Source organism: Loxodonta africana, chromosome 22 (genome assembly GCF_030014295.1).
Source record: "Loxodonta africana isolate mLoxAfr1 chromosome 22, mLoxAfr1.hap2, whole genome shotgun sequence".
NCBI classification, from domain to species: Eukaryota; Metazoa; Chordata; class Mammalia; order Proboscidea; family Elephantidae; genus Loxodonta; species Loxodonta africana.
In genome coordinates, this window is record NC_087363.1 from 21,557,692 (window position 1) to 21,573,128 (window position 15,437).

Consider the following 15,437-nt stretch of genomic DNA (forward strand, 5'->3'; position numbering starts at 1 on the left):
ATCGACTTGACAGCACGTAGCAACAACTGTCTTTGTCTTAGAATTTAGGTGTATTTAGAACTATCACTTGCCCTCAGTCATTTCTAAGGGTTGAAATGACTTTTTAAATTGAACACGTTAAAATTAGAATCGCCTTTCCACGTGCTACTCTGATTTGGCATACCTCAGATTTACACATTCAAGCTCTAGAAATCAAACCCTGCAGAATGAGGAGCCTTCATTTCTTTCTGTGGATCCTCATTAGGAATCTTTGGACTGCTGTCTTTTCTTACCTGTCACAGCTTCTTTGGACCCACCTGCTTTTGCTTAGGTTGAGAATGTGCAGGTATGAGATGGCGATGAAGTTTTATATGTATTTTTTAATTGTGCTTTAGATGAAAGTTTATAGTTCAAGTTAATTTCTCATACAAAAATTTGTACACATATTGTTATGTGACCCTAGTTGCAATCCCTGTAATGTGACAGCACACTCCTGTTTTCCACCCTTGGTTTTCCGTGTTCATTTAACCAGCTCCTTTCCCTTTCTGCCCTCTCATCCTGCCTCCAAAGAGGAGCTGCCCATTTAGTCTTGTGTATCTACCTGAACTAAGAATAAAAAGCACACTCTTCACGAGTATTTTATGTTTTATAGTCCAGTCTAGTCTTTGTCTGAAGAGTTGGCTTCAGGAATGGTTTTAGTTCTGGGCTAACAGATATGTGTATGTTTCTTGTATCTGAATTTAATACTTCATGGTAAGATTACATTTAAAACGGACGTCTATTCTGCTTACCTCAAATTTTGTTTTCGTTGTTGTGTGCTGTTGAGTTGATTCTGACTCATAGCAACCCTATATGACCCCATAGGGTTTTCTGGTCTGTAATCTTTATGGGAGCAGATCGCCAGGTCTTTTCTTCCACGGAGCGTCTAGAAGGTTCACACTGCCCATCTCTCAGTTAATAGCTGAGCGCTTAACCAACTTCTTTTTACTTTTTCCATCACTTGTTTGCTAAAGTTGACTGCTATTGAGTCGATCCCGACTCCTAGTGACCCTGTAGGACAGAGTGGAACTGCCCTGTGGGATATCCAAGGCTATAATCTTTATGGAAGCAGACTGCCACATCTCCCGAGGAGCAGCTGGTGAGTTTGAAACACCGACCTTTGGGTTAGCGGACAGTTACTTTAACCATGGAGCCACCAGGGCTCCGTCTAAAAAGCTGCCTGACGGTGATGCTGATCCTGCGATACTGCATCCAGTCTTGGTAATGCTCAGTGTTTACAGAGGTTAATCTTCAGAAGGTCTGAGTTCGTTGCTATTCAGGTAAACAGTTTATAATCTTTATTAGGGAAAGAAGCCCAGTGCATGGCACAAAGACTTTCTGCGTTATGTTTTTCCTAAGTTTATTTAATGTATCATATTGGTGTACTTTACAATAAAGAAAAATGTTGCTATAATATAAATTTTACCATGTATGTTAAGTATTTTTATCCTGGCAGTAGGCATTTTGTACTGCTTTTTACGCAAATAGTTTAAAGGCACTGACATGCTCAATTTTCATTACTCTCATTGTATTCCTCTAAGTGGCTTTAAGTCCCTGGGTGGTGCAAACGGTTAAGCGCTCAACTACTAGTTTAAAGGTTGGCGGTTCGAACCTACCTAGCGATGCCTTGGAACACAGGCCTGGTGATGTGCTTTGGATAGGTCACAGACTTGGAAACCCTGTGGAGCAGTTCTGCTCTGCACACATGGGGTCGCCATTAGTTGCAATCAACTCCAAGGCAACTAACGACAAGAAGTGGCTTTTAGTCCTATGTGTTTGTAGCTAGGTTAGACCTTTGCTGTCTCTACTGTTGGTTGACAGAGAAAAGGACTAGAATCTAACCTCCTGGTTTCTGGTTTAGTATTCTTTTCATTGGGCCCTGTTGTTCTTTCAGAAATTACAAAAACAAAACAAAGCTTCCCAAGTTTAATTATTCTTGCTGCTTAGGTGTTTGAATGAGTAAGTAAGTGGAAGCATCTCCTCTTAGGGCTAAGGAAACTAGCTGCGTGGTATTATGTACACAGTAATTAGTGAGATAACTTTTAGTGGTGATCACTTTTATGGCTGTTCAAGAGCTTATGTGAAGCAATGACTCCTCAGTAGCAGTGAGCACACCTCGCACCCAGATCTTGATTTCTAATGCCATTCCCCAATAAAAGGAACTAGGGCTCCTTGGAGAAATAACTGATTCTAGGGCTTGGGCAGGGGAGATATAATATGAGCCTGAAACCAGAAGCATTCCTGGAATAAGGAAGTGCTCAAAAAACAAAAGGATGGAGCATTTCAAAGGGACGCAGGAGCCAACCCAAAAGAGCTCTCAGTGACCAAAACTGGAACAATTTAAGCAACAAATGAAGTATTGGATTGTAACCCAAAGTATAAAATAAATATGAGTCTGTATTTGTATATGTAAATGACTAAATAAGTAGTTAAATGGGGGAGCAGAGACAGACCTTCCTTAAGGAATAATACCAAGTAATAGATGTACGTACTTACCGCTCCCCCCCGCCCCCATAAATAAACTTAAGCCCCTTGTCCCCCCCAACTTCTGCCCTGGTTGGCTAAATTTAGTGACTCGCTTCCTAAGAATATAGTAAGGAAAGGGGAAAATAGTAACTTTACAGGGGAGAAAGACCTGCCAAAGTGATCAAGGTCGCCAGTGGTGTCATGTAATATGTATCCTGTGATGCAGTGGTTAAAGGCATTTCGCCTTCATTGTATTCTTTCTGAAATCTTATAATCCCAGTCTTTGTCATGAGATAAACATCAGACAGACAGACTGGGGGACTTTCTACAGGATTACCTGGTTTGTATTCCTAAAGGCTGTCAAGGTCATGAAAAATAAAGAAAGATTCAAAAACTGTCACAGACCAGTGGACACTAAGGAGACATGACAACTAAATGCAGTGTAATATCCTGGATGAGATCCTGAAACAGAAAAAGAATATTAATGGAAAAATTGGTGAAATCTGAATCAAGTTTGGAATTTTGAGAACAAAAGGTTTTTTGCCCCATTTCGTATTAAAAAATGATAGCCTTGAAGTTTTGGGCCTCAGAGGTCTTCAAAACCAGGGTTTTATTGTATTTTCATAGGTATGTGTGTTTTTGAGGGAAGAAACCCATACTCAAACCACATCCATTGCTATCGAGTTGATTTTGACTGATAGTGACCCTATAGGACAGAGTAGAACTGCCGCGTAGGGTTTCCAAGGCTGCAACGTTTATAGAAGCTGACTGCCACATTTTTCTTCTACAGGGCAGCTGGTGGGTTTGAACTGCTGACCTTTTGGTTAGCAGCCGAGCGCTTAACCACTGTGCCATGAAAGAGGCTTCCTAGTATGGCTTTTGTCTTATTCTCAAAGGGGTTCCTGGTCCTAGAAAAGTTAAGACTCACCAGTTTGATGCAGCTCCCTGCCTCATTTGACAGTTGAGGAAACAGGCTCAACTTTCTCATCATGACTTGATGACTATCCAGGCTCCCAATCCAGAATTTCCTACTGTACACAAATAAAATTACCTAGCGGGTTCACAGGTTAAATTTCCTTGTGTTTGAATTATTTCCCTTGCTTGCTTATCCCCTTTCTCCCCACTTCTCACTTTTCCTTTTGCAGGAAGTATGTCAGATAATTGCGTGAGTTCATTTACTGTTAATTTTTGTTTTCTTAGGTCAAGCCATGACTACAGTAGCGGTACATGTGGACTCCAAAGCCGAGCTGACTACCCTGTTGGAGCAGTGGGAAAAAGAACATGGCAGTGGGCAGGACATGGTCCCTATCCTTACTCGGTATGAACAATTAAGGTCTTTTTTTGTTTGTTGTTTTAAACTAGTTTTAAAACAAAAATTGATATGGGGAATGATATAGGAACATTTTTACCTAGACTGTCAGTAAATTCTAAATCTGTTTTTCTTCTCTTAGAACTAGTCTTTATCTCCCTTCTCAGGCCCTTTGTCCTTGGTCTCCTTGGTAGGTTCTTCTCATGCCTGTCTCTTAAAGGTTGGTGTTCCAGGATTTTGTTCGTGTTTTTCTTCACCCCGTATATTCTACCTAGACATATTCATCCCTATTTATGGTTTCAACTATCATTCTTATGCTAACTTCCAAGCTCTATTTCTACCTGAAACTGCTTTTTATTTTTGATTTCAGACCCATTTCTCAGCTGTATGGTGTACATCTTTACCTGGCTATTCCAGAGACACCTGAAAACGTGTCCAAAATAGAGCTTATCGTTATCTTCTTCTTTACCTCCTTCCTGACCCCGAGCTTGTGCTTTTTGTATTTCCTGCTTTGTTGTAAATGGTTTTAAGTGAAGAAACTGAAAACTGTCCTCTCTGATGTTCACCCCCACCAACATGGTGTCAGTTACCAAGCTGTGGATTTCTGCTTCTTCCTCTTCCCTCTTTCCCATCCTCACTGCCACTTCCTTCTTTAGTCTTGATCATGTCTCGACTGGCCCGTTAGGCAGTGTGCCTTATCCCTGTCTCCAGTTTACTTTCTTCTAATCTATTCTCTCCCTTGCTGAAAGATTCATCTTTCTCATGTACATCTTTCTCATGTCTCTGCTCACAATTCTTCCCTGGCTATGTGTTTCTAAGAGTAAAATATAATCTTATTAATGTGGCCTTTGAGGCTGTTTATGATTTTGCCTCTACCTTTTTCTGCCTTATGGTGTTGGTCTTCTTCAGGATGGAATAGCACCATATTTTCTAATGTCTGTGTACCTTTGCACTCACTGTTGCTTTGCCCTGAAATGCCTTACTTTGGCATATCTACCTGGCAGGCTCTCGTCCCTTCAAGAAGTAGTTCTGTAAAACCTTCCCTGACTTCGACTTCCCTAGATAAGATGTTTCTAGTCCCTTGGACATTTTTTTTTAATGCTTTTATCAGTCATATATATGTGTATCTGTGTGTGTGTGTCTGTGTATATAATACTGTAATTGTCTTTTTATATCTGTCTTCCCTCCCTCTTTAAAGGCAGGGACTTCATGTTTTTATTGGTACGTCCTCAGACAATACCTTGACTGCTACCTGATACATAGTAATTACATGGTACGTTTTTATTGAATTGAGCCTGTTAAGAAGGAGAGAAAGTGAAAAGTAAAGGTGGGAGAGAAAAACCATGAATTTGGATGTTAGAAGTCCAAATTCATGGTTTTTCTAAGGAGGAAGTCACTGGGACATAGAGATTTTTAACGTACAATCTTTGATGTCATAACAGTGAAAAGACCTTATTTAAGCAGTGATCTGTTTAGGAATAAAGAGAACTATGGTTTTATGAAAGTTTAAGGAGGGATAATGCTTTATTCATAATTGCTCTCGATATATGGGGAACATGTAAAAGTACAGTGGTTTTTTAGGGACAGGATTATTGCTGACTGGTAGAAACTGTCTTTTAGTTTATAGAGGAAGTGGAGATTAAGAACATTTAACACAAGATACTTGAAATGTCACCACAGTGAATTAAAGAATCTAAATATTTTGCAGTTAATATGTGGATTATTGATGTAACTGTGAAAGGAGAGGGTCATAAATGGGGATGAGTTCAATTGTTTAAGAAATATTTTTGAGCATTTATTTTACTAAATAAATTCAGTGTTCATTTTTCAAGCCTATTTTACATTTATTATCATATTTGATCCTCGACTTTTTCAGTATGCTGTGATATTCAGTAGTGCAAAGCCTGAAATACAGGGGTGCTGTAAAAACGGTGTGGCGGTGGGTCTGACCTCCAATCTCATGAGGGGGAGAGAGAATCGTTAGCAGCATCAACAGCCCAAGGCTGATTCCTGTGAAGCCGAGGTCAGGCATGCCTTCACCCTGCAAACTTTTTCCAATTCTGACACCGTCCCTCCCATGGCACTGCTCTGCTGTGTTTGGCAATTTGTTGTAATGGCCATATAGAAGTCTCAAACCATGCTCATGTTTATGAGGTTTATTAGGGCAGTAACAGGTTACAATTCAGATTCAGGAATGCTCAAGGTACGATTCTTTGATCAGGACAGCCCCTTCTCAGCTGCGTCCAAAGGCAGGACTCTCCCTGGCCCTTGGCCCCTCGGCCCCTCAGCCTGTTCTCTGCCCTGCTTGAGCAGATGTTACAAAGCTCTTTAGCTCTGCCAATAAGTGTCTGGAGGCACCCCATTCTGCCACCAAGCCTCAGTCTGAAGGTACTCAGCTTTCTCACTCTGTGGGCTGGGAAGCCCACTATGCTATCTCCTGCCAGTTTCCTGGTTCTGCTGCTGACGTTTCCCTGCCACTGCTCCTCACTGTCTCCGGTGTTACAGCTCTCCCTCTCTGTTCTGGCTCTTCTGTCTCTGCTTCCTCTCTCTGTCTTCCACATTACAGCTCCTCTCTTGGTCTCCTGGTTCTAGGAGCTTCTCAGTGCAGGGCTCCTGGGTCTAAAGGACAGTGTCCGCTCCTGCCTCTTCTTTCTTGATGGTTGTGAGACCTTCCCTTCCTACCTCTGGAATGACTCATTTTAAGCTTAGCAGGATGGCAAAACTGACCAATCTCCTCGTTAGGGTTCCATACACCTTATTTGCATGGCCCCACCTCCACAATTATTACTTATGTTATTAGCAAGCTATCCAGTCCCCTTGGTGAGCCACAAGTACCTCATTTGCATAGTCACTCCCAGTCATTTGGTGGGAGTTACAAAGACTATGCCTAGAAGGGCCGTATTAAGTATCTGCACTGCAGATACTGTCCTCAAGGAGATAACCAATGAGACTAGCAAATAAACAATGGGGAGTAGTCAAAAACAATATAGTGCTAAATCAGACAGAATGGTTTGTAAATATTATAGAAGTTATAAGAATGAAAAGAACTTGAATGAGTCAGCTTCTTTTATTTACTCAACAACTACTTGAGTTCCTCTTATGTGTCAGAGCTGGACCAGGTAGGCACTTCTCTTTTGTGAACCTTTGTTTCTGAAATTTGTCTCCAAAAGTATCACTGAAGGCTACAGCGTTAAAAGATAGCCATTCTCAGAGCTGCTTGCAAAAGACTGCGTAGCCAGGCAGTGGAGAGCTAAAGTCAGAACCCTGGGGTTTGACGCTATTTCCAGTGAGCTTTCTCTACAGTATGCGGTGAAGGTTCCTTGGAAGAGGAACTTGAAGGATCACAGGATATAGCTTGATGAAAAACAGAAAAAGGCGGGGTGGGGAGGAGAGGTAGTGAAAAAAAAGTGTGACTGCAAAAGGCATGGAGGGGAGAAGGATTTATTTTACTCAGCATAAAGTTTTCAAGTTTCGTGCATGTCATAGCATGTATCAAAACTTCATTTCTCTTTATGGCTGAATAATAGCCTGTCATATGGATATACCATATGTTGTTTTATCCACTCATTTGTTAGTGAACACTTGGATGGTTTCTACCTTTTGTCTATTGTGAATAATGCTGCAGTGAATACTGGTATACAAGTATCTGTGTCTCTGTGCTTAAGTCTTTTGGATACAAACTAGGAGTGGAATTGCTGGGTCACGTGGTAATTCTATGTTTAACTTTTTGAAGAACCGCCAAACAGTTCTCCACAATGGCTGCACCATTTTACATTCCCATGGGCAGTGGATGACTGTTTCAGTTTTCCACATCCTTGTCAACATTTATTTTCCATTTTCCCGATAGTTGTCACCCTAGTCAGTATGATGTGATTTGCATTTCTCTAATGACTCAGCATCTTTTCACGAGTATATTGGCCATTTGTATCTTTGGGGAAATGTCTATTCAAGTCCTTTGTTTTTTAATTCATTGATTTATCTTTTTGTTGTTGAGTTATAGGAGTTCTTTATATATTCTGGATATTAAGCCCTTATCAGATACATGGTTACCAAATATTTTTCCCATTCTGTGGCTTATCTCCTCACTTTCTTGATAAAGGCTGTTGTTGCAAAATGTTTTTAATTTTGATTAAGTCCAAATTACTTATTTTTTCTTTTGTTGCTACATGCTTTTGGTGTCATATCTAAGAATCCATTGTCAAAAACAAGGTCTTTGAAGGTTTACCCCTGTTTTCTTCTAAAAGTTTTATAGTTTTAGTTTTTATATTTAGGTCATTGATCCATTTTGAGTTAATTCTCCTGTACGGTGTAAGTTATGGATCCAACTTCTGTGTGAATATCCCGTTGTTCCAGCATCGTTTGTGGAAGAGGTTGTTCTTTCCCTAGTGAACGGACTTGGTGCCCTTGTTGAAAATCACATGGCCATAGGTTTCTGGGTTTATTTCACACTCTCAATTCTGTTCCATTGGTTTATATATATTCTTTTTTTTTTTTTTTTCCTCATACTAGTACCACACTGTTTTTATTGTATGTTTTGAAATTGGGAAGTGTGAGTCTTCCTTCTCTTTCAAAATTGTTTTCGCTATTTTTAATTGATCCTCTATTAACTTTTGATTTGATTATATGCAGAGGGACTGGCTTTGAGACAAGCTGCGTCAGCTTAACCCAGGTTCTGTGGGTGTTGTTGTTGTTTTTTTTTTAAATTATTGAGGCATAACTTACATGCTGTAAAATACTCAGCCTGATAGTCTTTTTAAACCACCACCCAGATCAATTTATAGAATTTGAGCACCACCTTCAGAAGGCTCCCTGCTGCCCCACCCCAGTTAATATCCACCGCAAAGTAGTTGTTTTTCTATTTGTTTTTGACTCCCAGCATTCAATAATGGTAACATTAACGCCTAAATAGCTCTCATGTGCCAGGAACTGTTCTAACCATGGTACATATATTAATTAGTTCAAACTTCAAAGAAACCCTATAAGGTAGGGACTGTTATCCTTTTTTTTTTTTTAAATAAATGATGCACAGAGAGGTTAAGTAACTTGCCAAAAGTCACAGTTAGTGGAAGAACTGTGATTTGAGCCCTGTCGATCTGGCTCCAGAATCCATATTTTTAACTTCTACCGTGCTTAGTTTCAACTGAGGATACTAATAGATCTTATAATATGTAATTGTAAATACATTTTTGTGTGCTTGCCCTCTGTGGCAAAGAGAATTATTTCAGAGTTTGGAGGGAAAAGAAGAGGAAGCACAAATAGTTTAAAGGCTTGATGAGAAAAATATGAGCAGAATGGGTCAGGAATTTTTGCAGGAACCCTTAAGACCAGGCAGTAGGGTTTTGTGAAAATAAAGTATATAGGAGAATTTGACTTGGACAGGACAGAGTATGTTAGATGTTGGAGAGCGTGATAGTCGTGGGTTTGATTGTTGTTATTATAGATTAAAATGTCAATCTTATCTAAAGCACTTGTTTCAAAAAAGAATGCATGACCAGAAGAACTAGAAGATACCCGCCTATCATCACCAACTGCTGACAGGGATCACAATAAAGGGTCCTGGATAGAGCTAGAGAAAAATGTAAAACAAAATTCAAATTCACAGAAAAAGACAAGACTTACTAGTCTGCTGGTCTGACGAGACTAGAGGAACCCCCCAAAGACTCTGGCCCCCCGACACCCTGCTAACTCAGAACTGAAGCCACTCCCAAAGTTCAAAGATTAATCTTTCAGCTGAAGATTAGACAGGCCTATAAAACAAATAATAATACATAAGGAATGTGCCTCTTAGGTCAGTCATATGTATGGGACCAAATGGGCAACGCCTGCCCAAAAGCAAAGATGAGAAGGCAGGAAGGGACAGGAAACCTGGATGAATGGACACGGAACCTGGAGTGTAAAGGGAGAAGGGGAGCTGCTGACACATTGTGGGGATTGCACCCAGTGTCACGAAACAATTTAGGTATACGTTTTTGAATGAGAGACTTATTTGCTTGGTAAACTTTTACCTAAAACATAGTAAAATAATTTAGAGAATACATGAGAAAAAGGAACTGTTGTTATGTGCAGCAAAATGTATGACTGAAAACATGCTAAGTGAAAGAAGCAGCACATAGAAGAATATATATTATTCCATTTATTTGAAATTCTAGAACAGACAGAATTAATCTGTAGTGAGAGAAAGCAGATGAGTGGTTGCCTGGGGCAGGGGTAGGGGAGATTGACTTCAGAGGGGGCAGGGGAACTTTTTGGGGTGGTGAAAATGTTCTATATCTTGATTCAGGTGGTGGTTATGGGAGGTATACATGGATAAGTGCTGGGAAACTAACATAAAGGTTGGTGGTCCAAACCCACCTGGAGGCCTCATGGTCTGCTTCCGGGTCACAGCCATGAAAACCCTATGGAGTGCAATTCTACTCCATACACGTGGGGTCGCCATGAGTTGGAATCGGCTCAAAGGTAGCTGGTGCTAACATTTATTAAAACTCATTAAATAGTTCACTTTAACTAAAATGGCTTCATTTCATTTTATATAAATTTTACCTCAAAACATTAATTAAAAAAAAGAAAAGGAATTTATGGTCATTACAGAAAAAGAACACAGAGAAATATAAAACAATGGAATAACCTAAAATAACCACTGCTTTTAAGACAGGCTGTCTTTTTAATTACTACATTGCTTTCCTCATTAAATGTTCTTGACTACTGACTGAGATTATGTGATTTCAAACCTTAATTCGAGTGACTATATTGGCAGGAGTGTGTGTGTGTGGGGGGCAGGGAGTTGATAATTTCCAGTCATCCCCCCTTCAGGTTTTAGAAGTCTTTTAATACCCTTTTTAAATTTTTTGAAAAGCAATATACAGACCTGGTTTTAAAAAGTCAAATAGTACCTCAAAGCTTTTAATGAGAGATAGCTCCTTACTTCATCTGTCTCTGATACCCCCTCTCCAACTCTCTTAGAATAGGGAGAGAGGTTGCAGATAATTTTATTTCTAATTACATACGTACATTTGGTTTTTGTTGTTGGTTTTAATTAAGACATAATTCACATGTTACAAAATTCACCCATTTATAGTGTACAATTCGGTGTTTTTTAGTATATTCATGAGGTTGTGCAACCATCCTCACTATCTAGTTCCAGAACATTTTCATCACCTCAAAAAGAAACTCTGTGTCCATTAACGGCCACTCCCCATTATCCTCTTCTTCAAACCCCTGGCAACCATTCATCTATTTCCTGTCTCTCTTTATTTGTCTTTTCTGGACATTTCATATAAATGGAATCATGTAATATGTGGCCTTTTGTGTCTGACTGCTTATATTTATAATGTTTTCAGGTTCATCCATGTTGTAGCATGTATCAGTACTTCATTCTTTTTACACCTGAACATCTGGGTTGTTTCCACTCTTTTGCTATTATGAATAATTCTGCTGTGAATATTTGTTAAAAGTATTTGTGTGAATATGTTTTCAATTCCGGTATATACCTAGGGGTAGAATTGCTGAATCCTATGGTAACTCTAAGTTTTTGAGGAACTGCCAGACTTTCCCAAAGCAACTGTACCATTGTACGTTCCCACTGGCAATGTATGAGAGTTCTGGTTTCTCCACATACTTGACAACATTTGTTATTGTCCATCTTTTTGATTCTATTTACCCTAGTGGGTGTGAAGTGATACCTTATTATGGTTTTGATTTACATTTCCCCAATGATTGATTAATCCAAGAAGCTGGACTCTATAAAGAAGAATGGGGCATCAGGATTGGAGGAAGACTCATTAATAACCTGCGTTATGCAGATGACACAACCTTGCTTGCTGAAAGTGAAGAGGACTTGAAGCACTTACTGATGAAGATCAAAGACCACAGCCTTTAGAATGGATTACCCCTCAACAAAAATCCTCGCAACTGGACCAGTAAGCAGCGTCGTGATAAATGGGGAAAAGATTGAAGTTGTCAAGGATTTCATTTTACTTGGATCCATCGTCAAGACCCATGGAAGCAGCAGTCAGGAAATCAAAAGACGCATTGCATTGGGCAAATCTGCAGCAAAAGACCTCTTTAAAGTGTTGAAAAGCAAAGATGTCACCTTGAAGACTAAGGTGTGCCTGACACAAGCCATGGTGTTTTCAATCACATCGTATGTCTGGGAAAGCTGGACAGTGAATAAGGAAGACTGAAGAAGAATTGATGAGTTTGAATTGTGGTGTTGGTGAAGAATATTGAATATACATACCATGGACTGCCAAAAGAACGAACAAATCTGTCTTGGAAGAAGTACAACCAGAATGCTCCTTAGAAGCAAAGATGGCGAGACTATGTCTCACATACTTTGGACATGTTGTCAGGAGGAATCATTTCCTGGAGAAGGACATCATGCTTGGTAAAGCGGAGGGTTAGAGAAAAAGAGAAAGACCCTCAATGAGATGTATTGACACAGTAGCTGCAACAGTAGGCTCAAGCATAGCAATAATTGAGAGGATGGCGCAGGACTGGGCAGTGTTTCATTCTGTTGTGCATAGGGTCGCTATGAGTGGGAACTGAGTCAACAGTGCCTAACAACAGCAGCGACTAATTGTGTTGTACATCTTTTCATGTTTGTTGCCCTTTGTATATTGCTTTGGAGAAGTGTCTATTCAAATCATTTGTCCATTAAAAAAAATTTTTTTTAATAGACTATTTTCTAGAGTAGTTTCATGTTTACAGAAAAATTGTTCAGAAAGTACACAGTTCCTGTATGTCCCCTCTCCCCCCGCGGCCCGTGCACACAGTTTCTCCTATTGTTAACATCTTGCATTCCTGTGGTGTAATTGTTACAATTGATGAACTAATATTGATACATTATTATTAACTTAAGTCCATAGTTTACATTAGGGTTCAGGCTTTGTAATGTACAGTCCCATGGGTTTTACAAATGCGCAGTGTCATGTGTCTACCAAGACAGTATCATACAGAATAGTGTTTTTGCCCTAAAAATGCCCTGTGCTCTATCTATTCATCCCTGTCAGTACCCCTGAGCCCATGGCAACCACTGATATTTTTACTATTTCCATAGTTTTGCCTTGTTTCAGAATGTCATATATTGGAATCATGCAGTATGTAGCTTTTTCAGACTGACTTCTTCTACTTAGCAATATGCATTTTAAGGTTCCCCCATGCAGGAAACTGCCAGACTGTCTTCCAAAGTAGCTGTATCATTTTGCATCCCCACCAGCAATGAATGAGAATTTCTGTTGTTCCGCATTCTTGCCAGCATTTGGTGTTGTCAGTGTCTGATACCCTTTTAACTCGGTACTGAAGTCAGTCCTGAATTTCACCCTTCAGCTAAAGATTAGATGGGCCTATGAAACAAAGAATAACACGCGTAGTTCAGCTGTATGATACAAGACTAAATGCGCATAGCAGCCCAAAAACAAAGAGAAGAAGGCAGGAAGGGACAGGAAAACTGGACAAATGGAAATGGGGAACCCAAGGCCAAGAAGGGGAGAATGTTGACACATCGTAGGGTTGGCAACCAGTGTCTCAAAACAATTTGTATATTTTTTAATGAGAAACTAATTTGCTCTGTAATCTTTCACTAAAGCACACAAAAAGAAAAAACTAAAAACATGTTCCAGAGGACACAGGAAAGTGACGAGACAGTTAACAAAATGCAAGAAAATATGTACAAATCAATACCTGATAAGAGATTAGTATCCAGAATATATAAAATCACTTATAGTTCAACAATAAAAAGACTAACTCAGGAAATTTATTTTTATTAAGATGCCAGTTCTTCCGGAAACTATTACCCTGAGATAATCTTTAAACCTTGAGCTAAAAATATCCCCTGAAGTCTTCTTAAAACTTAACAATAGTTTAGCTTAACTAGTAAAAAAATGTCTGCCTTGAGCATTATGCTCTTTTAAAAACTAAAATCAAACTCACCACAGAAACTCGAAAGATTAGATTGGAACCTTAGGGGACAGTGAATTTGTTAATGGAAGAGGAACAACCCAGAAAAGAGGGGTGAGAATGGTTACACAACTTGAAGAATGCAATCAGCGTCACTAACCAGTATATGTATAAACTGTTGAATTGGTGTGTTTTGCTGTGTATATTCTCAACAACAAAATAAAAGTATATTAAAAAAAAGATGTCATTTCTTCCAGATGGTCTATGGATTCAGTGCAATTCCAATGAGAATCCCATCATGCTATTTTGTGGATATCGATAAATTGATTCTAAAGTTATACGGAAAGGCAAAACACCCCAGAATAGCCAACAGGAAAGAACAGAGTTGGAGAACTGACACTACCCAACCTCAAGGCTTACCCTGTACTATAAAGCTGTAGTAATCAAGACAGTGTAGTGTTAGTCAAGGAATGGACAACAGATCAGTAGAATAGGGAACCCAGAAATAGACTCACAAAAAATAGTCAACTGATCTTGGACAAAGTAGCAAAGGCAACTGAATGGAGAAAAGCTAGTCTTCTCAACAAATGGTGCTGGGCGTCCACACACAAAAAAAAAATGGGTCTAGACACAGAGTTTACATCTTTCACAAAAATAAACTCGAAATGGGTCATAGACATAAATATAAAACAAAAACTATACAACCTCTAGAAGATAACAGGAAAAAATCTCGGTGATCTTGGTTTTGGTTTTGATCTGATTTCTCTAATGGCCAGTGATCACGAGCATTTCCTCACATGTCTTTTAGCTGCCTTAATGTCTTCTTTGGTGAAGTGTCTGTTAGCATCCTTTGTCCATTTTTTAGTTGGATTATTTGTCTTTTTGTTGTAGAGGTGTTAGATTTTCATATAGATTTTAGAGATTGTACCTTTTTGGATGTGTCATAGCCAAAATTTTTTTCCCAGTCTGTAGGTTCTCTTTTTACTCTTTTGGTGAAGACTTCTGATGAGCATAAATGTTTACTTTTTAGAAGATGCTGGTTATCTAGCTTGTCTTCTGGTATTTGTGTATTGTTGGTTATGGTTTGTACCCTATTTATGCTGTATATTAGGGCCCCTAATGTTGACCCTATTTTTTCTTCCATGATATTTATAGTTTTTGGTTTTTTATTTAGTCTTTGAACGATTTTGAATTAGTTTTTGTGTATGGTGTAAGGTAGGGGCTCTCTTTCATTTTTTTTACAGATGAACATCCGGTTTTGCCTGCACCATTTCTTCAGAAGGTTGTCTTTTTCCCATTTAATGGACCTTGAGCCTTTGTCAAAGATTGGGTGATCGTAGGTAGACAGATTTACATCTAGGTTCTTATTCTGTTCCATTGGTCAATGTGTTGGTCGTTGTACCAGTACCAGGCTGTTTTGACTATCACAGCTGTATAGTGTGTTCTGAGGTCAAGATGTTTGTAGTTTTGATGAAGTTCAATTTATCTATTTTCCTTTTCTTGATTGTGCTTTTGATGCTGTTTCTAAGAATCCTTTAGCCAAACCAGGGGTCATAAAGATTTACTGATTTGTTTTATTTGAAGAGTTTTATAGTTTTAGCTCTTAAATTTAGTGCTTTGACCCATTTTGAGTTAATTTCTGTGTACTGGGTTTTCGCCCATAACACCCCACGTAAATAATGTGCACACATAAATAACGCCTACCCGTGTAACGTGCACAGCATGCGAGGAAAATAATACATGAGGGGGT

The 15,437-nt window shown here is 39.2% G+C and overlaps 1 protein-coding gene across 3 annotated transcripts in view; it reads left to right on the forward strand.

The window, feature by feature from the left end:
- DCAF1 (DDB1 and CUL4 associated factor 1) overlaps positions 1-15,437 on the forward strand; it is a 93,691-nt gene that overhangs the window by 14,671 nt on the left and 63,583 nt on the right. For 2 of the 3 annotated variants that reach the window (XM_064274459.1, XM_064274458.1), the window contains exons 2-3: positions 993-1,117; positions 3,685-3,802. In XM_064274459.1, the coding sequence (XP_064130529.1) occupies positions 1,081-1,117; positions 3,685-3,802 (155 nt within the window). In that variant the 5' untranslated portion in view covers positions 993-1,080. The remainder of the gene's footprint in view (positions 1-992; positions 1,118-3,684; positions 3,803-15,437) is intronic. The other variant, XM_003409863.4, reaches the window with a different exon arrangement.